This window comes from Tenrec ecaudatus, chromosome 7, assembly GCF_050624435.1.
Source record: "Tenrec ecaudatus isolate mTenEca1 chromosome 7, mTenEca1.hap1, whole genome shotgun sequence".
NCBI lineage: Eukaryota > Metazoa > Chordata > Mammalia > Afrosoricida > Tenrecidae > Tenrec > Tenrec ecaudatus.
The window spans coordinates 22,037,337-22,061,195 of record NC_134536.1 but is presented as its reverse complement, the minus strand read 5'-3'; the positions used below and the strand labels follow the sequence as shown (position 1 = coordinate 22,061,195).

Genomic DNA, 23,859 nt, shown 5'->3' with positions numbered 1-23,859 from the left:
AAATTGAGTGGCCCTGAGCTTTAAAATCCGTTCATTTCATGTGAAAGTTGCCTTGGCTCAGGAGCTAATATTAGTTTTAATTTTAGAAACAGTTCAATTTTACCTTATGTTACTGAATGTGAATTTGTAGTTACTTATTCCCCTAAGCGGGGAAGATGGTGGGGACAGTGGTGGAAAGAGCTCTGGGTGAAAAAAAAAAAAAGCAAGATTCTGTAAGCCTACACTGATAAAGAGACAATTATTTATTTGGAGCTTCAGGTGCAGCTAGGGGTACACTATTGGTGCCTGATTAGTCCAATTAAAGAAAAGGCATCAAAGATCATAGCAAGGTGAGGGGAAGGTCAGAAGCAGAAATAGAAATCCTCATCGCAAGAGCCTGGGGAGGCCTTCAAAAGACAGCTGTGGGTGGATGCAGATGCAACTGCCCTTGACAGGTGCCACTCTTGAGGGTGGTGGGTGGAAGGCCATCTGGGTTTAAATGATCAGAGATGGGATGTGATAGACATAACCTATCACACACACACACACACACACACACACACACACACACACACACACAAAACCCAAGTATATCCTCTGCTTGGTAGGGCATTTTTCAAGAAGACAAATTTCCATTTTTTTGGTTTAAAATTATTTTTATTTATTTTTGTTCTTTACTTCTAAGAAGTCTTTTGGCTGTACTTTTTCTAAGATAGAGCTGCTTGTACTTTGGAAGCCCATGATACTTTCCATATCCTTCACCAGGACAACAATTCAAATGCATCAATCCTTTGGTGACCTTCCTCATTAATTATTCAATTTTCACATACATATGTTAAACTCAGTCACTGCCATCAAGTGGACTCTGATTCATAATGATTTATAGGACAGAACAGAACTACCCTTATGGATTTCTGAGACTGTAAATCTTCATGGGAATAGAAAGCCTCGTTCTCTAGCACCTATGTATGAGGTGACTGAAGATATAAATTCTTGGACCAGATGCACCTTAGTTCTGAAAGTGATATCCTTGCCCTTCAACACTCTAAACAGTTCTCGTGCAGCAGATTTGCCCAATGCAAATGATGTGTGCTTTCTATTAATTGTAGTAATTTTAAATCCCTTGTTTGATAATCCTATCCATTTCTATTGTATCTGAGTCTGGCTCTGATGTTTGTCCTACCTCTTCAGATTTGTTTGTTTATTGCTTTTTAGCATGCTTTCTAATTGTGTGTGTGTGTGTGTGTGTGTGTTGAAGTCCCAATAGGATGCATAAGAGAAAAGGAGATGAGGACCTTTCCAGTGTAAAGTTCTGTTGATGTTAGTTTGGTAATAATGGATGGTTTCCTGGGAAGCGCTCTGAATTCCTGTGATTAGTTTGCAGTCTTTTAATGAGCTTCTGCACCTGGATTGTGATCTTCAGGAATGTTTCCATACCTTTCTATACTTCTTAGGAGAAACAAGAGGCTAGATAGGTCTGGTTATTTCCTTCCTCCTTAGTCTAAAGTGAGGGCCAGCTATGACTGTGCATTTCTCTTCCCATTAGAGTAAATATACAAGTAGGCGAGAGCCTGACAACTCTCCTCTACAATGTAAGTGGCTTTCTCTTATCACTATTGGGTATCATTGAGTCAGTTCTGACTCAAAGCAACCCCATGTCCCATGGAGTTTTATGGCCATAGTCTCCCTAGAAGAAGATTGTCAGATTTGTCACTTGCAAAGCTGCTGGGTGGACCTACACCCCTAACCTTTCAGTTATCAGCTATGAAAGAATAAACAGAGTGTGGTGACGAATTCAATAGGGAGGCCACATTAGATAGGACAGCCAGGGCACACCTGTAGGAGTAAGAGGCAGAGCTGAAAAACTGATGTATGATGAATAGTTGTACGTCTGACAAAGAATATGAGTGTTTGGGAGGCAAGGCGAAATCGATGAATGAACCCCTCTGCCCCCCAAAGGGTAGAGCTCACTGCATTAGAAAATCAAATGAAGTCCAGTATGGTTTGCTAGGATCCATGATCAATGCTCACGGAAATAGCAGTCAGGAGATCAAACAACACATTCCACTGAGTAGACACGCTGCACAAGACCTCTTCAAAGTGTTGAAAATCAAGAATGTCACTTTGAGGACTAAAGTGCACCTGACCCAAGCTATGGTCGATGCATGTGAAAGTTGGACATTGAACAAGAAAGACCAAAGAAGAATTGGTATATCTGTATTGCGGTTCTGGTGAAGATTTTGAAAGTGTCATAGACTGCTGAAAGAACCAACAGATCTTGTTTTGGAGTAAGTATAACCAGATCATTTCTTAGAGGCAAGGATGGTGAGACTTATATCACGTACTTTGGACATGGTGTCAGGAGAGACCAGTCAGGAGAGCTGTCAGAAGAAGGACATCTTGTTTGGTAAAGCAGAGGGGGCAGCAAAAGAGAGGCCAGTCCCCTAAGAGATGGGATGACACAGTGGCTGTAGCAAAGGGCTCAAGCCTAAGAACAATTGTGAGGATGGCACAGGCCTGGGCAGTGTTTTGTTCAGTGGTAATAGGGTCACTATGAGTCATAGCCAACTTGACTGTACATAACAACAACAACAACAACAACACTGGTTATAAAAGTGAACTGGGGAAATGACAAGAAATGAGGCTTGTAAAGCGTGAAACCTTTTGGGGCCAAGGATTTCCCCCTAAGTGTAAGGGGAAACCACTGAAGGGGTCTGATTCAGTCATGTCTTAGATAGTTCTGCAATCTGGTTTGAGAATAGATTATAGAGCACTGAAGAGTACGTATGGGGAGACCGCACAGAAGGATGGTCAATAGTCAAAGATAAGTTAGATTAAGGAAATGGTAATGGATATTATATTCAACATGTGTTTAGGAAGTTATAGATTATAGAAAAATCAGAGTAATGGATTAAACAATTTTGCTATAAATGGGAACCTGAAATGTATCTAATTAGCTTCCATGAAAGGCCATATTTCTCCTCTATCAACATACATTTTTCATATAGCATACACATGCAGACAGACACTCTGGGGCATAGTTTCTCCAGTGGGAAAACTGGAGGTTAGAGTACTAGCTGCTTGAGTCTCTGTATTTCTGCCAACATGTCTCTGAAATGAATCAGGGATATTGGAGGACCCGGATTTGGTGATCATACGACTCGGAAAAGTGCCCTTCAGAGAGAGGAAGCATCCGTGGCTGATGTTTTATCCCTGTGAAGCACTTGGAACTGGAAGGAACCACTGGGGAGAGCGGGCCCCATGACGGCAGCACCGTGTCCTGCACACCACACACCACACACGCTGTCTAAAGCTGTTGGGCTCCTAATATGACACTTCTCCGGAATCATGTCCCTTATTTATTTACTGATAACAAATGATGATGATTGAAGACTAGAAACCTGGAAGATTGGAAAAGGAAATGGATACATTCCATGTCTGAACTACTAAATGAGTTATATACTTTACTGATACATAAGGAAAGTTAGTGGTGTAATAGTTGAGTGTTCTGCTGTTAATCAAATGTCTGGCAGTTAAACCCACCCAGCAGCTCCATAGGAGAAAGAGGTAGCAGTCTTCTCTTTGAAAGATCCCAGCCAAGGAAACCCTCTGGACCACTTTGTCCGTGTCACACGGGATCGCTGTGAGTCAGAACGGACTAGGTGGGACCCAACACGAACAACGACAGCAACCACAGTCCATAAAGACGGAGCTATGGCGTATGGACAAAAAGTGGGTTCAAGCCAACGTGTTGCAGCTATGAAGCGGATTCTGTCTCACAGAGAGCTGTAGAATAAAGTACAATTTTCCCACAGGAGTGTCAAGGCTGACCATATGCCACATCTTTCATGCAGGGGCGACAGAGTTAAACCATGAACCTTTCAATTAGCATCAGAGCACTTTAACCACGGTGTCACCAGGGCTCCTGAAGGAAGGTTACGCAGGATGACTTCTGCTAAGGTTCTTTGTGACTTACTCCTTTCTGTTTTGTCCTTTGTCAAAAATCAGTTCTCTGTAGGAGGATCCTTTCATCTCTGGGTTTCTGTTCTGCTCCATTGGTGTCTGTAGCGCTCGCTAGACCAGGCGCAGGCTGGGTGGAGTACTGTGGCTGTGTCTTGAGGTCGGGTAGTGCAAGACCTTCAACTTCGTTCTTTTTTGTTTTGTTTTTTGAGAAGTTCTTTGGTGATCCCAGGCCTCTTCCTTCTCCCTATAAAGTTAATAAGTGGCTTTTCCATTTCTTTAAAGAATGGAGTTGGGATTTGGATTGGAATTTCTCTTTCTATCCTGTGTTCTAATCATCTATCTGTATTGAATATTCTCATCTTCCATGCCCATCCAGTTTCCTCTCCGAAGTTCTCTTGCCATAAAAAGGTGGTGATGTTTTAAAAGCATAGGAATCAGATATTCTTCAAGATCAGAGGGTGTTTATAAATGGCCCATGGTTCATCCTGTGAAAGCTTCCAGAACTAGGCTGTGTGTTGGGATTGACACAGTTGGCCTTCATGTCCTGTTTTGTAGCCCCTCGTTGCTATGGTGTCACGGTCTCTCCAGCTGCCCAGCGCTTTCAGAAATATCCTCTAAGCCCAAACATATTAGGATGTCACCATGCTAATGGGGCAGTTCTTCCGAGAGCATTTCCTTTTCAGAAGCCAAAGAAAAGTCATGTCTTGCTGAAGGTAGAATTTCAAGTATCAGTGAAGAAGGGATGATGTGCTAGAGGGGCTTTGCTAGTACCTTAATCTCCTTGTATGTGAGGTTTACCCCTAAGCATCCTTGCCTGAGGAACAGATGAAATGCCCACTGATATTTACTTGTTTGTGTTCCTTATTGGTCCCTCATGACATGTAGACACAGCCTGCCACCCATTCCTTTAGTCTCTCAGACTTGCTTTTGAAGGCTCACTCATACACACAGATCTTGCCCTTGCATTGCATCTTGAGTAAGATTATGGCCTTTTTAGTCTGGGAACCTGGACCTTTCCCCATTTCTACACAAGAGAACACGGAGTTTTCAATCAAGGTTTCCAAGCCTCAGTGTTTGCGAAATGGCATTGTGGAAGTCCGTGGATAAAAGGAGATCATTGCTCGTAAGGGCTTTATTGGGTGCTTAGCAGAGTCAGGGCTCAAGAAGGATTAGCTAAATGAGTAATAAACTCTCATAGAGTGTTCACTGTGTGTCAAACTTGCACATATTAATTCATTTAAGTTTTAAAGCCATTCTAAGAGGCGGCTGCTATTGTCATCTCATTTTACAGATAGGGAACCAGAGGACAGAGCCACACAGTTAGTAAGCCAAAGAGGTCAGATTTGATCCCAGGACTCTCTGGTTTCCTTTAAACAACATGTAGCACAAGCCCTCAGGTAACATATCATGCTGCTGAGTAAGGTGTGCTTGAACCAAGATGTGGTCTCTTCTCATGCCTCATATGCCTGGGAGAGCGGAACAACAACAAAAGGTCTAAGAGGAATGGATGCAATCACATTGCAATATTGGTAAAGAATATTAAATATAGCATAAATTGCTACAGAACTCAAAATATTTATGATCCTTAGAAGCAAGGATGGTAAGACATTGTCTGACTTATTTTTGACGTGTCAGCAGGCTAGATCCATTGCAGAAGGACATCAAGTTTGTGGAGGAGCAACGAAAAGGACAGAACCCCTCAATGAGCAAATTGATAGGATTTGTGATATTGGGCTCAGACATAACAACAATTGTGAGGATGGTGCAGTTCCAATCATCCTTTCATCCTGTTTACACGAGGTGTTATGCATACAACCTCCCTCCTAAAAACAAATGGAATGATCCCCAGAGCATTGGTGAATCCGTCAGAAGACTACATAACTTGAACCCAGGTGAAATGCACAGAATAGTATGAAATGAGACCTTCCCACCAGGATACAGAGAACCTGGGCTAGAATCACTGATTTAAAAGAAGAGATCTCCACAGGCGGCTCACTTTTCAGATAACTGGAAACCTAGTAAGTCCAAGACTTGCACATGCTAACTGTCAGACTGAGACAGAGCCAAGCTGCAGGTAGATTTCACAGGTATGGATGGAATGCCCCCTTTTTGGTCACTTCAATTCCTGAGAGAGGTTCTCATGTCTTCTGAATTAAAAGCCACCTCCCTCTATAGTCTAATTTCCTTTTGATAGAGATAACATCTATATTTATTTTGTTTCCAAAAATTTTATTGGGGGCTCATACAGTTCTTATCACAATCCATCCATCCATCCATCCATCCATCCATCCATCCATCCATCCATCCATCCATCCATCCACTGTGTCAAGAACATTTATACATTTGTTGCCATCATTTTCAAAACATTTTCTACTTGAGATATTGATATCAGCTCCTCATTTTCCCCCTACCCCATATTCTCTCCCTCATGAACCCTTGATAATTTATAAAAAAAATTTTTTGGGTGGGGTAGCACCTATTTTATTTCTGATACAAAAGATGTAAAATGAAGATGTAAATATCACAAATACAAAGAAAAAATCCCATAACACCTCTTGCTGTAGAGCTGATGCCGACTCAGAGGGTCCCTAAAGGACAGAGTAGCACCTTCTTCGTGGGCCTTCCCAGGAGGTGGTCTTTACAGAAGCACACCGATGCAGCTTTCTACTTGGATCCAGTTGGTAGGTTTGAACTGCTGACTTTTCTGTTACTAGCTAAGTACTTTAACCACTGCACTGCCTGCCAAGGCTCCTAACAGGACCCTGTGAGACATAAATAGGAAGAGATCAAGAGTTTAGTTATAGAGTCAGATTAATCCCACTGAGCAAACAGAGGCTAAAAGTAGCTACTTGGAGGGGTAATGGAACAGCTGTCTCCAGTGAATGTCAGTTCAATGACAGTGGACAGTGTGTCTTCCATTACTTCAGGTTCACCGTATGGCCTTGGACTAGAAGCAGCCTTTCCTTCTTCACCATTCCCCATTTCTGTAGGGCAGTGCCCTATTTCTGCCTTTACTGACACTGCATACCAAAATGGGATTATTGACAAAAACAAACCTGCAGGCAAGATACATATCAAATGGTTACATAACAAATGCTTCCTCTTCCCCTATAGTAATATACTGGTTAAAAAAGTAAGATCGGGGAAGGAAAAGCTGTTGAAATTTTCGTTCTTCCTTTTTTTTGCTAAGCAGATGCTTACTCTGAGTACTGGGCGTAAGAAAAAAATGTTTTGACACCAAGCTCTAGATTACGAAGGAGTGCTGACTCATATCATTCTGGAATCGGCAAATGCACATGGCTTAAGGGTCCTTGGAGATCTCCAGCATTAACCCTGCCTTGTGAGTCTGAGCAAAGAAGGTAGGACGATAACATAGTTCAGGGTCACGGAGAGTTGGAGGAAGTCAAGATTTCCAGTTCTTAGCCTAGAGTATTGATTGAGAAATGACACAGAGAGCATCAAGAATGCATACATCAGAAAACATCAGAAAATCAATCTGAAAGAGGCTTATCAGATGGGGAGGCACATTTATCAAATAACGAGACACCAGGGAAAGGCAGCGGAAGGTTGGCAGGCAGTTCAAAGATGCTATCTGGGATTTGGGTGGCTCTATCTTCTGTTCCTCCTCCTTCAACATGTAACCCCTGCATCTTCATCCGTGACTCTTCATGGTTCTAACACACATGCTGGGGTCTAAGCAGTGATCAAAAGAAGGGGCTGTTTTTAGCTGTCATTTGGTAGGTTCTGGCCCATAGTGACCCTCTGCACAACAGAACGAAACACCATCCAGTCCCACACCATCCTCACTATTCTCATTTTTGAGCCCATTGTTTCAGCTCCTGTGGACTGTCCACTCCAGCTCATTGAAGGTCATTCTCTCTTTTGCTACGCCTCTATTATATGAAGCATGATGTCCTTTTCCAGAGACTGCTCTCTCTCTTGACAACATGGCCAAAGTACATGAGATAAAATTTTGTCATCCTTGCCTCTAAGAATCACTCTGGTCTTACTTCTTCTAAGACAGATTTGTTTGTCCTATTCACAGTCAGCGATACTGGCAATATTCTTCATCAGCGCCACAATTCCAATAAATCAAATCTTCTTTGGTCTTCCTTATTCAATGTGCAACTTTCACATGCATATGAGACAAAATACCTTGGCTTAAGTGTGGCACATATTAGTTCTCCAAGTAACATTCTTGTGGGACCTACGGTTCCAGGAGACAAGGGAGAGGGGGAGGCAGGGGAAAAGAAGTGGGTGTTAACAAACTCTGGGACAAGGGAACAACAAGTGATCTAAACTCCATGGTGAGGAGGATGTAGGAAGCCTGGTAGGGCTTGATCAAGGGCAATGTAGCCGAGAGGAATTACTGAAACCCAAATGAAGGCAGAGCATGATAGTGGGACAGGAGGAAAGTAAAAGGAAATAGAGGAAAGAACTAGGAAGGAAAGGGCATTTATAGAAGTCTAAATATGTATAGGCATGTACATATGTAAATATATTTATATATGATGATGGGGAAATAGATCTATGCACATATAGTTATAGGTTTAGTATTAAGGCAGCAGATGGACATTGGACATCTACTCAAGTACTCCCTCAAGGCAAGAATACTTTGCTCTACTAAACTAGCATTCCATGATACTCACCTTTCTGACAACGATTGCTGAAGACAAAGAGGATGCATAAGCAAATGTGGTGAAGAAAGCTGATGGTCCCTGGCTAGCAAAAGATATAGCATCTAGGGTCTTCAAGGCTTGAAAATAAACAAGCTTCCATGTAGCCGAGAAGCAACAAAGCCCACATGGAAGAAGCATACCAGCCTGTGTGACCATAAGGTGTCAATAGGATCAAGTATCAGGCATCAAAGAACAAAATCTCATATCATTGTGATTGAGGTGGAGTGCAGCATGGAGACCCAAAGTCCATCTGTAGGCAACTGGACATCTCCTAAAGAAGGGTCATAGGGAGGAGACCACCCAGTCAGGGTGCATTATGGCAATGATGAAACATACAACTTTTCTTGAGTTCTTTAATGCTTCCTCCCCCCAGTGTCATAATCCCAATTCTACCTTACAAATCTGACTAGACCAGAGGATGTACACTGGTACAGATTAGAACTGGAAACACAGGGAATTCAGGACAGATGATCCCTTCAGGGCCAATAATGAGAGTGGCAGAACCAGGAGGGTTAAGGGGAAGGTGGGATAGAAAGGGGGAACCAATCACAAGGATTTACATATAACCCTCTCCCTGGGGCATGGAAAACAGAAAAGTGGGTGAAGGGAGATGTTGGAAAGTGTAAGACATGACAAAATACTAATAATTTATGTTATCAAGGGCTCATGTGGGAGGGGGTAGTGGGGAAGGAGGGGGAAAATGAGAAGCTAATACCAAGGGCTCAAATAGAAAGAAAATGTTTTGAGAATGATGACAGCAACAAACATACAAATGTGCTTGACACAATGGATGGATGTATGGATTGTGATGAGTGGAATTAGCCCCCAATAAAATGATTTTTTTTTAAAGAAAAAGAAATAATACAAGTAGACATTTAAATAAATAAAAAAAAGGTCTTGTGCAGCAGATTTACTCAATAGTAGCCAAAGGTAGATATATATAAAGAGCCGAAGGAGCATGCCTGACTCTTAAAACAATACCCATAAGTCTCACCTAGCAACTTCCACTTAAATCAAATTGTCTGGAATTGGGTCACTTGTATATCTTGAGCTGCAGAGGAGTGTGGGCAATGAGTACCTTTGGCGCTTTAACTTACCCCAAACAACTAATTCCCAGCGAGGAAGTACACAGGAATGGAAAACTCACAGGGCACTTCCAGAGTCTGCAACATAGAACATGCCAAGGGAAAGAAATTAAGAGCCATTGTCTGTTAAAGGAATGTTCACAAAGAATATTGATGATGCTGTGTGCTGCTTGAAGAACTAACCAATGAAATCAGTCTTAGAAGAAATATGATCAGACATACAGGCAAGGTTGATGGGACCTTAGCTGGATTGCTTTGGACACGTCGTCTGGATAGATCAATGACTTGGAAAGTATGTTATGCTTGATGAATTCAAGGAGTGAAAGCAAGGGCAACTTCAAGGATATGGATTAACACGATAACTGCAACAGGACTCTGAAATACCAATCAAGAAGATGATGCAGGACAAGCCAATGTTTCATTCCACTACCCATAGCCCTGCTGTGAGTTGGAATCAACTCAATAACAAGTTAACCCTCACGGAGAGATCGGAATTCAGATCTCCATCATACCAACTTTGGGGCAAGTCACTTTATCGCTGTAGTCCTCAGTTTCTTTTTTTAAAAAGAGGGGTAATTATGATAAAGTACCTAACAAAAGTGTAGTAAATATTAGAGGCACTTCATACCTACTCAGACCTTCGTAGAAGCTAGCAAATTTTATTTTCTACCCCTGTTTTAGGAGCTGGTGGGCCTCTCTGTTTACCCTCTCTGAGACAAGCCATATTTTGATTTATTTTAATTTCAGTGAGACGGAAACTTCAGTATAGCAAGACGTAGGGACTTGTTTTAGAAATGTATTACAACTTATGCCAAAATGATATCTAGAATTATTTACATTGTTTCTAACTTTAATGCACAGGAGAAAGGCTTCCAAGCCCCCCCCCCCCCCTTGCTGGTCTCAACTCACAGTGATTCTTTGTGATGCAAAGAGTAGATTCTGGGCTGTAGCTCAGACTATGTAAGAAATTTCCAGCAAGCAGCAAGGGTTTCCTGAACTTTTTGTATCTTAGGGGAAAGAGTCAGTAGATAACTGAATCAACATCTCCAAGACTAAATCTTGGGGAGAGAAAGGGAGAGGGAGAGGGAGAGGGAGGGAGAGGGAGAGGGAGAGGGAGGGAGAGGGACAGGGAGAGGGAGGGAGAGGGAGAGGGAGAGAGGGAGAGGGAGAGGGAGAGGGAGAGGGAGAGGGAGAGGGTGATGGAGAGGGAGAGGGAGAGGGAGAGAGGGAGAGGGAGAGGGAGAGGGAGAGGGAGAGGGAGAGGGAGAGGGAGAGGGAGAGGGAGCTGGAGAGGGAGGGAGAGGGAGAGGGAGAGGGAAAGGGAAAGGGAAAGCGAGAGAGAGGGAGAGGGAGAGGGAAAGGGAGAGGGAGGGAGAGGGAGAGGGAGAGGGTGATGGAGAGGGAGAGGGAGAGGGAGAGAGGGAGAGGGAGAGGGAGAGGGAGAGGGAGAGGGAGAGGGAGAGGGAGAGAGGGAGAGGGAGAGGGAGAGGGAGCTGGAGAGGGAGAGAGGTCACACCAGAATTCAGGACTTCAAACAGAAAATCTGTATATATTACGTGTGCTTTTTCAGTGGGCCCATAACCAGTGTTATGAACTCTAGGTATATTAGTAACTGTTTCTTTTAAGAAAAAAACCACCTCATTCTAAGGAGTCCATATCCCTCTTGGGAAATGCTCTCAAATATTCCATAATAGCTATATTTGACTTAGTATTCCATTTTCATCCCTAGGTATTTTTATTTTTAAATAAAATAAAAACTTACTTTTACTAACAAAGTAATACATGTTTATTGTAGATAAATTAAAGGGATATAATTATGTATAATTATACAATTCAAAGGAAACCCTGTTAATATTTTCATATATTCTTTCCTCGAGTAGAGATGTGGGTGCACATGTGCACATGCATATATGTGTGCCTACATGCACACAGACACATATACAGGGGCTTCAAGACATTTGTGGACAAATGGAATTAATAGACAGTGGGATTTTCCATGAACTCTTTGAAGCTTCCTCATGTAAATAACATTTGTATGCATCTATGTATTTATCTATTCATTTATTTCCACTCTATGGGAGAAAGAGGAGGTGGCTTACTCTCATAATGCACACCCTCAGAAACCCTATATAGGGCCACTATGAATTGGAATTGACTCAGTAGCAGAGGAATTTTTTGATGGATATATTTATTTAAAATCAGTTTTTAGCTCTTTGTATAATATACCATAGTCCATTTCCCATCCACCCCCCCCCCCCAGTTGGGGGATTTGTTTTTTTTACTTTTTTGATGAAATCTTTTGATGCATTTCATTGTCTAATTTTTAGAAGGTCCCAGGCACCTAACTTATCTCGCACTGTTTGTGTATTTTTCATTATGCTTGATGATGGATTTATGGCATGCACCAGGAACAGTAAGTTTGTCCCTGTCTTTAATTGATGCTCTTTATATTTCTAGGCCTGCTGCTAAGATCTTTGATCCATCTTGAGTTCACTTCTGTCAGTGATGTTAGGTATAGGTCCTATTTCATTCTTCTGCAAACGGAGTTCCAGCTTTGTCAGCAGGGCGGCACTTATCCAAGGAAGAAACTCAGAGGGTTTGAAAAGGAGGAGGGATGGAAACATGGGGAGGAAGGGGAACAAGTGATGGGCCATTGAAGGGCTAACAACTGATGCCCTTAAACAAAAAAGAGTATGAATGGTGGACTATAAAACTGATGATCTGCTCTGTAAGCCTTCGCCCAAGTCACAATAAAAAGTAAAAATACTAGAATAAATCAAAGTAATTTTATATTTTGCATAACTTTTAAAACCCTTTTTGATTTAGACCTTAACAAACAAGCCCAGGTTGTTAAGTCATTTTTGCCTTATCACTATCCGGCAGAAATATATTTTTTTATTACATTGAATATTATTTTGCATCATCCTTAAAATTGGGAGCATTCATTCCTTTTTGTGAGTACATAGTAATTATTGAACCAATTTCCTATTGTTGGACACAGTTATTTTTAGTTTTTTTCCTATTTTTCTAATTACATGTTTTGATAAAATTCTTGTAGCAGAAATTTTGTGGAGATTAAAATTATTTTCTAAAAGCTAAATTTCTGAGTCATACTATATATCGTGTAGCTATAACTCAAGTCACTGATATTATAGGTTATCCACTAAAAAGATAGGAAGGAATCCTGGTGGCCGAGTGGCTTACATATTGAGTACTAACTGCAAAGTCAATGGTTCAAACCTACCAGTTGCCCCTCAGAAGAAAGATGAAGCTGTCTATTCCTTTGGAGATTTAATAGTCTTGGAAACCCAAAGGGGAAGTTCTACTCTGTCATTTAGGGTCATATGAATCAGAATGCCTTTGTTGGCAGTATACGAGAGATCTCATTTTCATGAACTTTTGTGTACCACCATTGGTAGTGTATGTCGTAATATAGTATGTGTGCATATGTTTTAGAGTACTGTTTCTAAGCTTCTCTTGTTGGATAAAACCATTCCATATTTGGATACTCAATACCATATAAGAGTAAGCAGTGGGCAGGAATCGTAGGGCTGGGCTATCTCTCTGAGCATCTTCCCTAAATGCAGAAATAGAACTAGAAAATATTGTTCTTCTGCTAGTGTGGTCATCCTCCTTTGCATTTTCCTCACACTTATAGTTTTTACCTTCACGTATCTTTTCTTTGGTTTTTCAATAATTCAATCAATACAAAAGAAAAGCAGAAACCTCCTTAATCAAATCACTGTGATCATATAGGAAGCTGTGGAATGTCCCCATGCAGTTTCCAGAGTTGTAGTGGGGAGAGCCGTGGCGATACTGTTCAGTAGGCATTGGGCTACTGTTTTAGGGTACAAAAGATGCCCTAATCTCATCTATAATTTCATGAGAACATCTAGTATGTCTTAAAATCAACAAAGACAACACAGACCCAGATGCATCATCTAGATGCGGGAGACCTTAGCACAAGGTTGAAATGGCATCTGAGGATTCAGTGTTGACACTAGCTGAATATGGCACGGAGCAAAGGAAATGGTCACAAAGTCATGCTTGATGGCAGATCAGTACATCGCAGCTACACATGGGGACTGAGCAGGAACCAGGGCACATGCATTCTGTTAGAAAGAAGGGTTTACAAGATTGGTTCAAGATCTTCCAACCAAGGTAGTCAGGGTGAGCATGGGACCCCCGGTATTGTCTCCATCAAGGATACATGCAAGCAAGCCCCTAAGAGACTGCCCCTCCCTGGGCTTGCTGGAGGAGAGTGGAGGTAATCTTCTTTGGAAGGCCTGGTGGCTGAGGGCAAGATTACATCCTTCGTTGATGGTCAGAAAGAATTCAATGGAGATGTAATCTTTGGGGACACTCTGAAAATAGATTTTGTGTGTTGGCTCTACCATTCATAGCCTTTTGCATACAGGGGTGCTCAGAATCTCAGCTTTCAGGGGTTCAAACCCACCAGCCTTTCACTCAGTTGGAGGAAGATGGGGCCCCGTCTACTCCTGTAAATATTTACAATTTTTTTTGTAAAAAAATATTTACAATTTGCAAAGCATTGGAAACCCCACCTAAGGTTGCTATGAGTTGGAATTGCCTTGATGAAGGAATTGCCTTGGTGATTAATTGCAGACGGCCACATAATTCTCCGGTTGAGCTCCTGGTGAGTCCTGACCACCGGCCTCCCTTTCACTGCTGAGCATTTAACCACTGCATCAGAAGGCTCTTCGAAACACAATAGACGGGGCTCTTCTACAGAGCTTTAAAATAGGTACCAGGAGCCGGTTCGGCTTCAGCTTAGGGAAACTGGCAGAGATCATGAAACTTTTCAAACACATTGATGATTGTAGTGTGCAAACAATGCAAGTTCAAAAGCGAGGAAGGGATTGCTTTGTGTACATGTAGGAGACATTAATCATCTAGGGACTGACCTGGAACAAGGTGATCGTGGGGCAGACTGAAGCTCTGCAGTTAAAGGAATAACCGTGAGCTGGGTTTTATGCATAAGAAAATGGAAGAATGGGCATCTAAAGCCCTTGGGTTGGTGCCCAAACCCTCATGTCCCATTTTGGCTACTACAACTTTAAGGAAAATTGGAAAGGAAAAACAGGCACCATTCCTTGCATTTGTCGCTGCTCTAAGAATGTTCCATTATTATTTCCCATAATTCAATAGTGACTATAACTTAAATCACAACAAGATAGGTAGAATGACTCCCCTTTTGCTCAAGAAGAAACCAGAACTTGGTTGTAAGGTACTTTAGACATTTCTTGCACGTGGCAGATACAAGATTCATGTCAGGTTGATTTGCCTCAGGATTATGATCTTACTCATTTTTGGGCATAGCTGAGAACACGAGGAACCAAGAACAAAGACTTCTTGGTCTCAATCCAATTGATTAGATGTAACAACCAGTTTATGGTCTATCTCTGTCTTCCACCTGGATATTGTCATTGCACGTGCCCAAACAGGGGTTGACGAATTGCTGGTAAAAATGATTCCCCTTTGTTCTCTGTGACTGCCTGGTTGAGGCCGTTTCTACTCTGACCTAGTATGCAAATTTCTTTAAGCATTTCACCTGGGAGCTCAGAGGAGATAAGAACTCCTCCACCTGACCAGGATTTCAAACGGATGAATTCAAGTCCAAATCCCTGCTGAGAAGTTGCATTTCCATCCCAGGTATAATAAATACTGAATCAGAATCTACAGTTTATCAAGATGCCCAGATGATTCTTACAGATCACCCGACAATTCTTATCGATACACATGACCTAATTAGAACATAGATTCTGTATTTTTAGGGTGGAAATACAACTTCTCAGCAGGAGGCTAAACCAGAAAGAATTGATTTGAAGTTTGGATTAAGCTCAGCTTGTTTCTCTGGGAGGAAACCACAAAACCAAAACCAAAACCCTTACTGTCATGGAGTCAATTCCAGTCCATTCCGGACCCGGGAAACACCGGCCCTAGGGGGCTCCAAAACGGTAACGCTTCCTGGGAGGAGAAAGCCTCGTCTTTGTCCCACTGAGTGGCCATGCAAACCAGTTCATATCTGTCTCTAGTGAGAAAGAAAATACTTTTTTTTTTTCATTTTGATGGCTGTAGCCTAAGAGAGGAATTTCTTGAAAGCGATGGTTCTTGTATATTGCAGTAGGCTTTCAGAAGGTGCTGGCAAACCAATACTCTTTATTAGAATTCTCCTTAAAAATGGAATATCATCTTATTTTTCTAAGATGTGTCAGAAGGCACAGTGTGAATTGCCAGGATCTTGGTCAGGGACGGGTCAGTTACTCAAAGGCTCAAAATGGGGATCTATTAATCTTCAGGGGAGCCTGGGGCTTCTATGGCGGTGTTGCTAGGTGCAGTCTGGTTGATGTAGATGGATGTGGCCCACTAGAGCAGCGGTTCTCAACCTGTGGGTTGTGACGAACGACGTGTGGGGGTTGAATGACCCTTTCACGGGGGTCACACGATTCATAACAGTAGCAAAATTACAATTATGAAGTAGCAACGAAAATAAGTTTATGGTTGGGTGGGTCACCACAACGCGAGGAACTGTATTAAAGGGTCAAAGCATTAGAAAGGTTGAGAACCACTGTGTGGAATATCAAAGAAAGAATGGGAGCATGCAGTAAGGCATTGATTAAGAGCCCAGAGATATCAGACTAGTAGATCTTGCAAAGAGAATGACTTTTTTAAGAAAAGCAAAGAGCTATTGGTGTTTCTCCCTATATGAATGATCCCCTCATAAAAATGAAGTGTAGACACATAACGATGAAAAATGTTAAATACGCTTGTTTGACCAAGAATATAGGTGAACATGCAGTAACCTGATTTGAACTTGGTGCCTCATAATAGCTGAAATGTTCTTTCAGCTACCAAATAGGGTGCACTTCATTTCTTGAACATATCTCCAATATTTCAGGAATGCAAGGAAAAACATCAATAGGAGGCCTGATCCTCAGGACCTATGTTACTTAGGCCAACATGGTATGGCAGTTCCTACAGGGAATTATGAAATCCAAGACAATTTTTAAAAATTTCATGGCTTACTACCAAATTACTACAGATGAAACTTAGCTACCAAATCACTACAGATGAGGCATTTATGAATGAATTTCCTTTCGAACTGATTTGATAGATATATCTAACTTCTTAGAAGTCATAAGCAGCTTGAAGAACTTAGGGCCCTTACCATTGGTTTTGTTTTCCATTCTTGACACACACTGCCATTTCTAACACTACTTTCAGTCCTTCTTTTGATGTTACATTTTATAGAGACAACTGGGGCGCCATCAGGGGGAGGTTGGACCCAACAGGTGCTCCTGTAAATATTTACAGCGTTGGAAAACCTTTATAGGGCCGCAGAGAGGGAGGATCTACTACATGACAGAGTTTTGGGATATATAATCATGTCCTCTTTGATTATTCACTTGTATTATTATTCAAACAATAGGACTTTCTTTGTGAACATCGTGTTCTATCATATAAATTTTCCCATGACTTCTGTTTAGAAGCCTAGTTTAGTACGGTATCTTAATTTATTCTCTTTTATTTTTGTCTTGGTTGCTGAGATAGACATGCAAATATTTCAATACATCCGAGTGTACATTTTGTGGGCTTTATCAGATACCCTCTTTTCCTCTCTGGCTCTCTAGGTTTCAGGCAACATGGTAAGAGTTGTAATCAAGTCTGTTATGAAATCTGTTACCACACAGCCACATATAGCACATATCCAGATTTCAATCTTTCCTTGGTATGCCAGATGCCTTCGTAGAAATCTCTTAGACTCAGTGTCATTGTAAAAGCCACACGCTTCTGCTCCAGCAGGGCCTCTCGATACATTGCCTCTCAACATGTCTCTTGTAAATTCATATGCATCCTCATTCACTTGGAATGCCAACCTCCAACTTAAATTATTCAAGTCCCAATTTCGTTCCGGCTTTCCCCAAGAGTCTTGTGTTCCCCCTTGCTCTCTTTTTCTGGAATCCAATGACCTTCAGAAGGGTATTTTTCATTTCCCCTGTGTTGCATACAACTCAGAGTGGCCATGATAATTCATGCGTTTGCAACTTCTCCACAAGTCCCTGTTGGCGGTGGTATCGATAGGTGGTTATAAGCAAGCTTGATAGGAATCAGATGCTGAGCCTTAGTTCTACCTCTATGGGACCTCAGGCAAGATACTTCTGCACGGCGCTGTTGTCATGAATAAATGAACTACTTAGGTGTTTAGCACAGTGCCAGACACATAGTAAATATTCATCAAATTGAAGGCAGCGCCAGTGTCTGATATTTCTTGGCAATTGTGAAAGTGCAGAGCACAGGAGTTATTTATTTTTAAGTGGAAAGCTCAATGAAATATTTGCTAATCAAATGAAGAACATGCCACTTTCTAACAGCCAGGAGAGCTTACAATGAAAAGGTCCTTTCTTTTTTAAAAGTGTTTTATTGTAATTAAGGTCTATATATACTCACAATTCCCTTCAGGGCTACATGGAGAAACATCTAAATAAACTCTTAATTACCAAGGAAGGCAAGAGGAAGCTGTGCGTGTGTGTGTGTGTGTGTGTGTGTGTGTGAGATGGAAGGAGGGCTCTATGCTTAGTGTTCTTATCTTGAGTATGTGGCATTGCTTACTCTCGACTGGGTAGACAGCCAAAGAGTACACACTTCTAGTTTTCTTTCCTTTCATTGAAGATCTGTTTATTTGAGTGGCACTTTCTGAAGCATCACTCCCTGATTGGCGATCTGCGACAGCTCCATTAAGAACTGATCACTAGCTTTGCTGGCACATCAATTCTGCTGCTGTTCAATGAGACTGGCATGGTTTTCAGTTTGCTGGAGACTTTTTTCCCTCCCTGTTTATATACTCCTTTACAGAAAGGGATGCCATCAATAAAATTGGGACATAAATTTATAGGTGTGGTAAAGACAGCGGGTGGTGCCTGGCTATCAAAAGATATAGCACCTGGGGTCTTAAAGGCTTGAATTTAAACAAGCAGCCATCTAGCAAGGAAGCAAATAATCCCATGTGGAAGAAGCACACCAGTCTATGTGATCATGAGGTGTCGACGGGGATCAGGTAGCAGCTATCAAAAGATTAAAAACAAACAACTATATCTGAACAAGCGAGGGGCACTGGAGTGGGGACCCACAGCCCATCTGTTAACAATTGGATGTCTCCCCACAGAAGGATTATTAGGAAGGGATGATTCAACCAAAGTGTAGGATAGCACCGAGGAGTCGCACATCACTCCTCTAGTTCCCGAATGCTTCGTAATCCCCCCACCCCTCCCTGCCATGACCCAGTTCTACCTTACAAACCTGGCTAGACCGGAGAACACACATTGGTACAGATATGAGCTCTTGACACATGGAATTCAGGACAGATAAACTCCTCAGGAGCAGTAGTGGGAGTAGCAATATCAAGAGGGTAGGGGGGTGGCCAGAAAGGGGGAAGGGGAAGAAAGGGAGAACCCATCACAAAGTTGGCTATATAACCCCCCAGGGGACAAATAACTGAAATGTGGGTGAAGGGGGACAGTGGACAGTGTCAGATATGAAATAATAACGACAATAGATAATTGATCAAGGATTCACAAGGGTGGGAGGGAGGGGGAAAAAGAGGAGTTTATTTTTCCAAGGGCTCAAGTAGAAATGCTTTAGCAAGGCTGATGGCAGCACATGCACAAATATGCTCAATACAAGTGATGGATGGAGTGTTAAAAGAGCTGTAAGAGCCCCAATAACACGATTTTAAAAATAATACATTTGTAGGGGCTCAAGTGTCTGTGGATACAAAAATTTTAAATATAAGACTGTTTTTTCGTTCTTGCAGACAATTATATATTATAGTACTTACTATAATTTTTCTTTATGTTTTTAAATTTTAAGTTTTATGGACATATCATTCACATGTCATACAATTTAGCAGTTTAAACTTATTAAAAAGAGTTGTGTAATCATCACCATTATCAATTTTAGAACATTTTCATCTCTCTCATACTCATTATTATTAGCTCCCCATTCCCCCCCAACCTCCCTAAAGTGTAAAGATGTATAAAGATACACATTATTATTTTTGCTATTCTTAGATTGGCGCTACGCTCATGGGCATTTATGTGTTAGTCTCATGAGTGAAATAAGCAGTTTAAATATGGTCCCAGGCACGACAATTCCTCTAGCTGTTAGTTTGTATCACGGAGAACTCCCGTGCAAACAGGAAATTATAAAGAAAGAAATTTGGCCAAATATTTCATGTATTCAACCAATGCACCTACCTATTATTTTAGATTCTGAAAATGTAACGCATTTCATCGCTTTTGTGCTGTGAAGAGCCATCAGCAATAACCTTGCGGTCAGAAGATGTGGGCTCCCGGTCATGTTCTAATACCAGCAAACCTGGATGCCCCTCTCCCAGCTGCTTCACCTCTCGAGCCTCCATGTGCAAACCATCAGGGCTTGGTCACCCCATGTCCCTGCTCCTGTAGTGCCCCCATCTATGTTTCCATGAAGAAGTAAAGCTAGGTTGTGATTGTAAGCCGAGAAGGTGTAGTGCTGACTTCAGACTGGCTGAAAGTGCCCACTGCAGAGAAAGTCGGCTGGCGATGAGGGTTTACCTGGTGGATGCCTGGACCGGCCTGTTTTGTGAGAAAGGCACCGATCTCTGGCCCCTGTTCTATTCTGCAGATGGAGGGCTGGGGGTTCATGTCCTGGCTGCAGCTTTCTCCCTCGTCCTCAGTCCAGGCCACTTGTCTGATCCCTATGTGCTTCCAAAATCCAGGAGCGAGGAGGCTGTCCTATGCTTTGCTGTTGGGGCTTTCGTGGGCTTGATAAGGCCATCGGAGCTGGCTGATTTGAGACATACCCTTGATTTGGGTCATTTAATCTTATGAAAAAGGAAACAGGATCACCTTATTAAAAAAAATACGAGGCAGTTTTATTAAATTCCAGAGCCACTTTGCTAGACATTGCGACTTAGTCTTTTTGGATAATTTCATTATTTTCAAACATTTTGACTTAAGTACTGCTATGTTTACCTGGTATTTACCGTGAACATTTTGATAACCACTGACAAATTTTCCACCCAAAAGTCTGAACTCCTTTCAATTGAGAGTGAATATAATTTCTCAACACTAAGTATTAATGATTTAGCCTACAAGCTTTGGCACTCTTATACATGGATAGAGTGACTTGTTCTAATTACATCCTCTTGGTAATTAGTGCAATTCAGCGATTTCCCCCCCTCCAATATTTAATATCCACTCTTACTTGCATTTTGTAAATTGCTTGCTTATGATATTAGTCCGTTTCCCCACCGGGCAGTTACACTAAGTGCACGCTGGCTGTGCATGAACTGTTTAGTGAAAACACCAGGCCTTTACTCGCATGAAGACGGGCAGCCTCGGACATCCGCAGCGCAGCTTCTTCTTTGTTCTAAGGGGCTGCTCAGAGTCGGAATCGGCTCGAAGGCAGGGGAGTTTTTAAACAATGGCTACACCTGTGCTGTATGTTGTGTCATTAAAAACTCTTATGAGGCTTGCACTCTAGGGGGGAGAGAAAAATAAAGAAAAATATCAGGTAGACATAGGAACATGAGAACAAGGCATACAGGCAGGAATTGGGAAAGCTTTTGGAGGAGGTGGTATTTGTGCTGCAACACAGTTGATAAGAGCCTCTGGTAGAAGGAGCCTTCGCAAGTGCGGGAAACAGCTAACACAGAGGGATGGGCAAGACTTGGGCTGTCCCAGGAAGAGCAAGAGAGCCACAGGCTGTAGCCATAGAAAGGGTTGGAGAAGTTGGCAGGCTCTGAGTATGCACAGCTCACTGGCTCAGGGGAATGAATTTTGATTTCACTTTAAGTGTGTTGGGAAGTGATCGAAACTCTGTGCAGAGGAGTGGCATAATTTGATTTACACTTCACAGGTCACTCTTGTTGCTAGGTGACCATTGGGAGCAAGAGTGGCAGCAGATAGAGCCGTGAAAAGACTAGTAACCAATCTCCCACCTATTGTGAGAGTGAGTAGGCATGTGACAAGCCCAGATGTCTTTTCCTGGGACACAACAGCTCTATCAGTGACTGACAAAATGCCCCGCCACCTCTGCTGTTGCCTCTAGGTGGCTCCAGCACTAACTCTGCATGTTCCAATAGTTCCCTGGGAGACGGGGTGGAAGTGAATCTCTGAATACATGGCATGCTTAGATCCCTGTGCATTCACGAATTTAAAAATGAAACCATTCAGCACGGTTGTGAGTTGTCTTGGTGTAGTCATAGGCTAGGAGTATGGTGGGACTTCACAAGCACTAGGGTGTTGTCAAAGGAGCCCTAGTGGGTGACATGTTGGGTTACTAACCAAAAGGTCGACAGTTTGAAACCATAAGCCACTCCGAGGGAGAAAGGTAAGGCTCTCTACTCCTATAAAGATGTACACTTTTGGAAACCCCAAGGGGAAGTTCTGCCCTGCCCTATGGGGTCATTATGAGTTGGAATCAACTTGATAATTGTGATTTTGAGGGTTTTGTCAGGAAAATGCAAGGGTTAAGGAATTCACCAGGGAATGATGTAATGATAGGTGATGTAGGTAGGGAAATGAGAAAATGGAGAAGGAATGATGAGATTCATGGATTTGGGATATGTATGAGGGTGAATAATGATCCTCAAGGATAAGAGGAGATAATCAGACCCGGTGAAGTTTGACATCACACTCAGAGATGTTAGACACTTTGTGAGAACCAAGTCAAAAGTTTGACCATGATGAAAGCAGGAAGCTGAAGGATAAAAAAAACAATGATGTTGGATAGTCTCCTGGGTCTCAAAATCCTCAACTTGGAAACACGAGTAGGGGGATTTCAAACCCAACCCAACCCAGAAACAGTTGTCACCAAGTGAGATCTGATGCATGTGTTACAGAATAAAACTCTGCTCCATAGGGGTTTTGAGACTGTGATCTTTTGGAAGTCAATGACAAGACCGCTCTTCCTAGTCAATCCTTCCTAGGTGGGTTTGAACAACCAACCTTCCAACCAGTAGCCAAGTGCTTAACTTACTGGGTAGTGTTTCCACTACCCAGGGGCATAGGGATATGGAAGGTATAAAAACAGAGATTAACGTTTTCAGTGAAATAGATGGAGAATTGGTAAAATGTGATGTTCATTTTATCTCATTGATTCCCATGAGCTCTTAGTGTATTTTGCTCCAGAAATGATAAAATTGAAATAAAACATAAGACATCAATCTCTTATAATCCCATCATCTCATCCAATGATGGTGGATTGTGACTGAGACCTGATAGCTGCTTCTCCTCCACCACTCTCTGGTTTGGCAAGGCGTTCTAATGGCTTTGCTTACCCACTCTGCTGGAAATGCTGCTGGACTTTATATCAACAAGTGTGCCTCTCTCCTAACCTGGCAGCCCTGAAAATGAATAAGCTGCCTCTTTGTGTGGACTGACCTGCCCACCCCAGTGTGCTGATCTCTCCCACATTGTTAAAATCTGGGACAGCCTCTATTAATCATGATTGCAAAATAGGGCAACAGCCCTTTAGTAAACAAAATCTGTTTGCTGTAGACGCCCAAGCTTGCATGGTGTCTCATCGGTTTCCCAGGGTTGATCATTTGGTAACATCTGTTGATTCCCTACCCCTCCAGATAGGAAGATCAGCTTCTGTCAGCCCCAATGATCCTCACAAATTAATTGGCAAGCTTGTCCACCTTCACTCTCTTTGACCAACATGTCGTTGTTCTGCCTTTAATATTGTTGCTGCATGGTTATCTTGAGCATCTGTCGATTGTCTTTGGACAGGAAATTATGGCGAGAGTGGAATGGACGCCTTCAAAGAGCTGGCTGCCCAGGAGGGCCTCTGCATCGCCCACTCAGACAAGATCTACAGCAATGCTGGGGAAAAGAGCTTTGACCGTCTTCTGCGCAAGCTGCGAGAGCGCCTCCCCAAGGCCAGGGTGGTGGTCTGCTTCTGCGAGGGCATGACGGTCCGAGGGCTCCTGAGTGCCATGCGGCGCCTTGGTGTGGTGGGGGAGTTCTTACTCATTGGCAGGTAAGTCCCCCTCCCTGTCTCCCACATACTGTGGCACACAGAGGCTTGCAATCACCAAGTGAACTTGTTGGCCCCAGAAGTGGGTGCGATGGGCTGAGTGTAAAGGC

The 23,859-nt window shown here is 42.4% G+C and overlaps 1 protein-coding gene across 2 annotated transcripts in view; it reads left to right on the top strand.

Annotated features, from left to right (window-relative positions):
• GRM1 (glutamate metabotropic receptor 1) overlaps positions 1-23,859 on the top strand; it is a 461,245-nt gene that overhangs the window by 102,468 nt on the left and 334,918 nt on the right. For both annotated transcript variants that reach the window (XM_075553889.1, XM_075553891.1), the window contains exon 2: positions 23,503-23,752. In XM_075553889.1, coding sequence (XP_075410004.1) covers positions 23,503-23,752 — 250 coding nt within the window. The remainder of the gene's footprint in view (positions 1-23,502; positions 23,753-23,859) is intronic.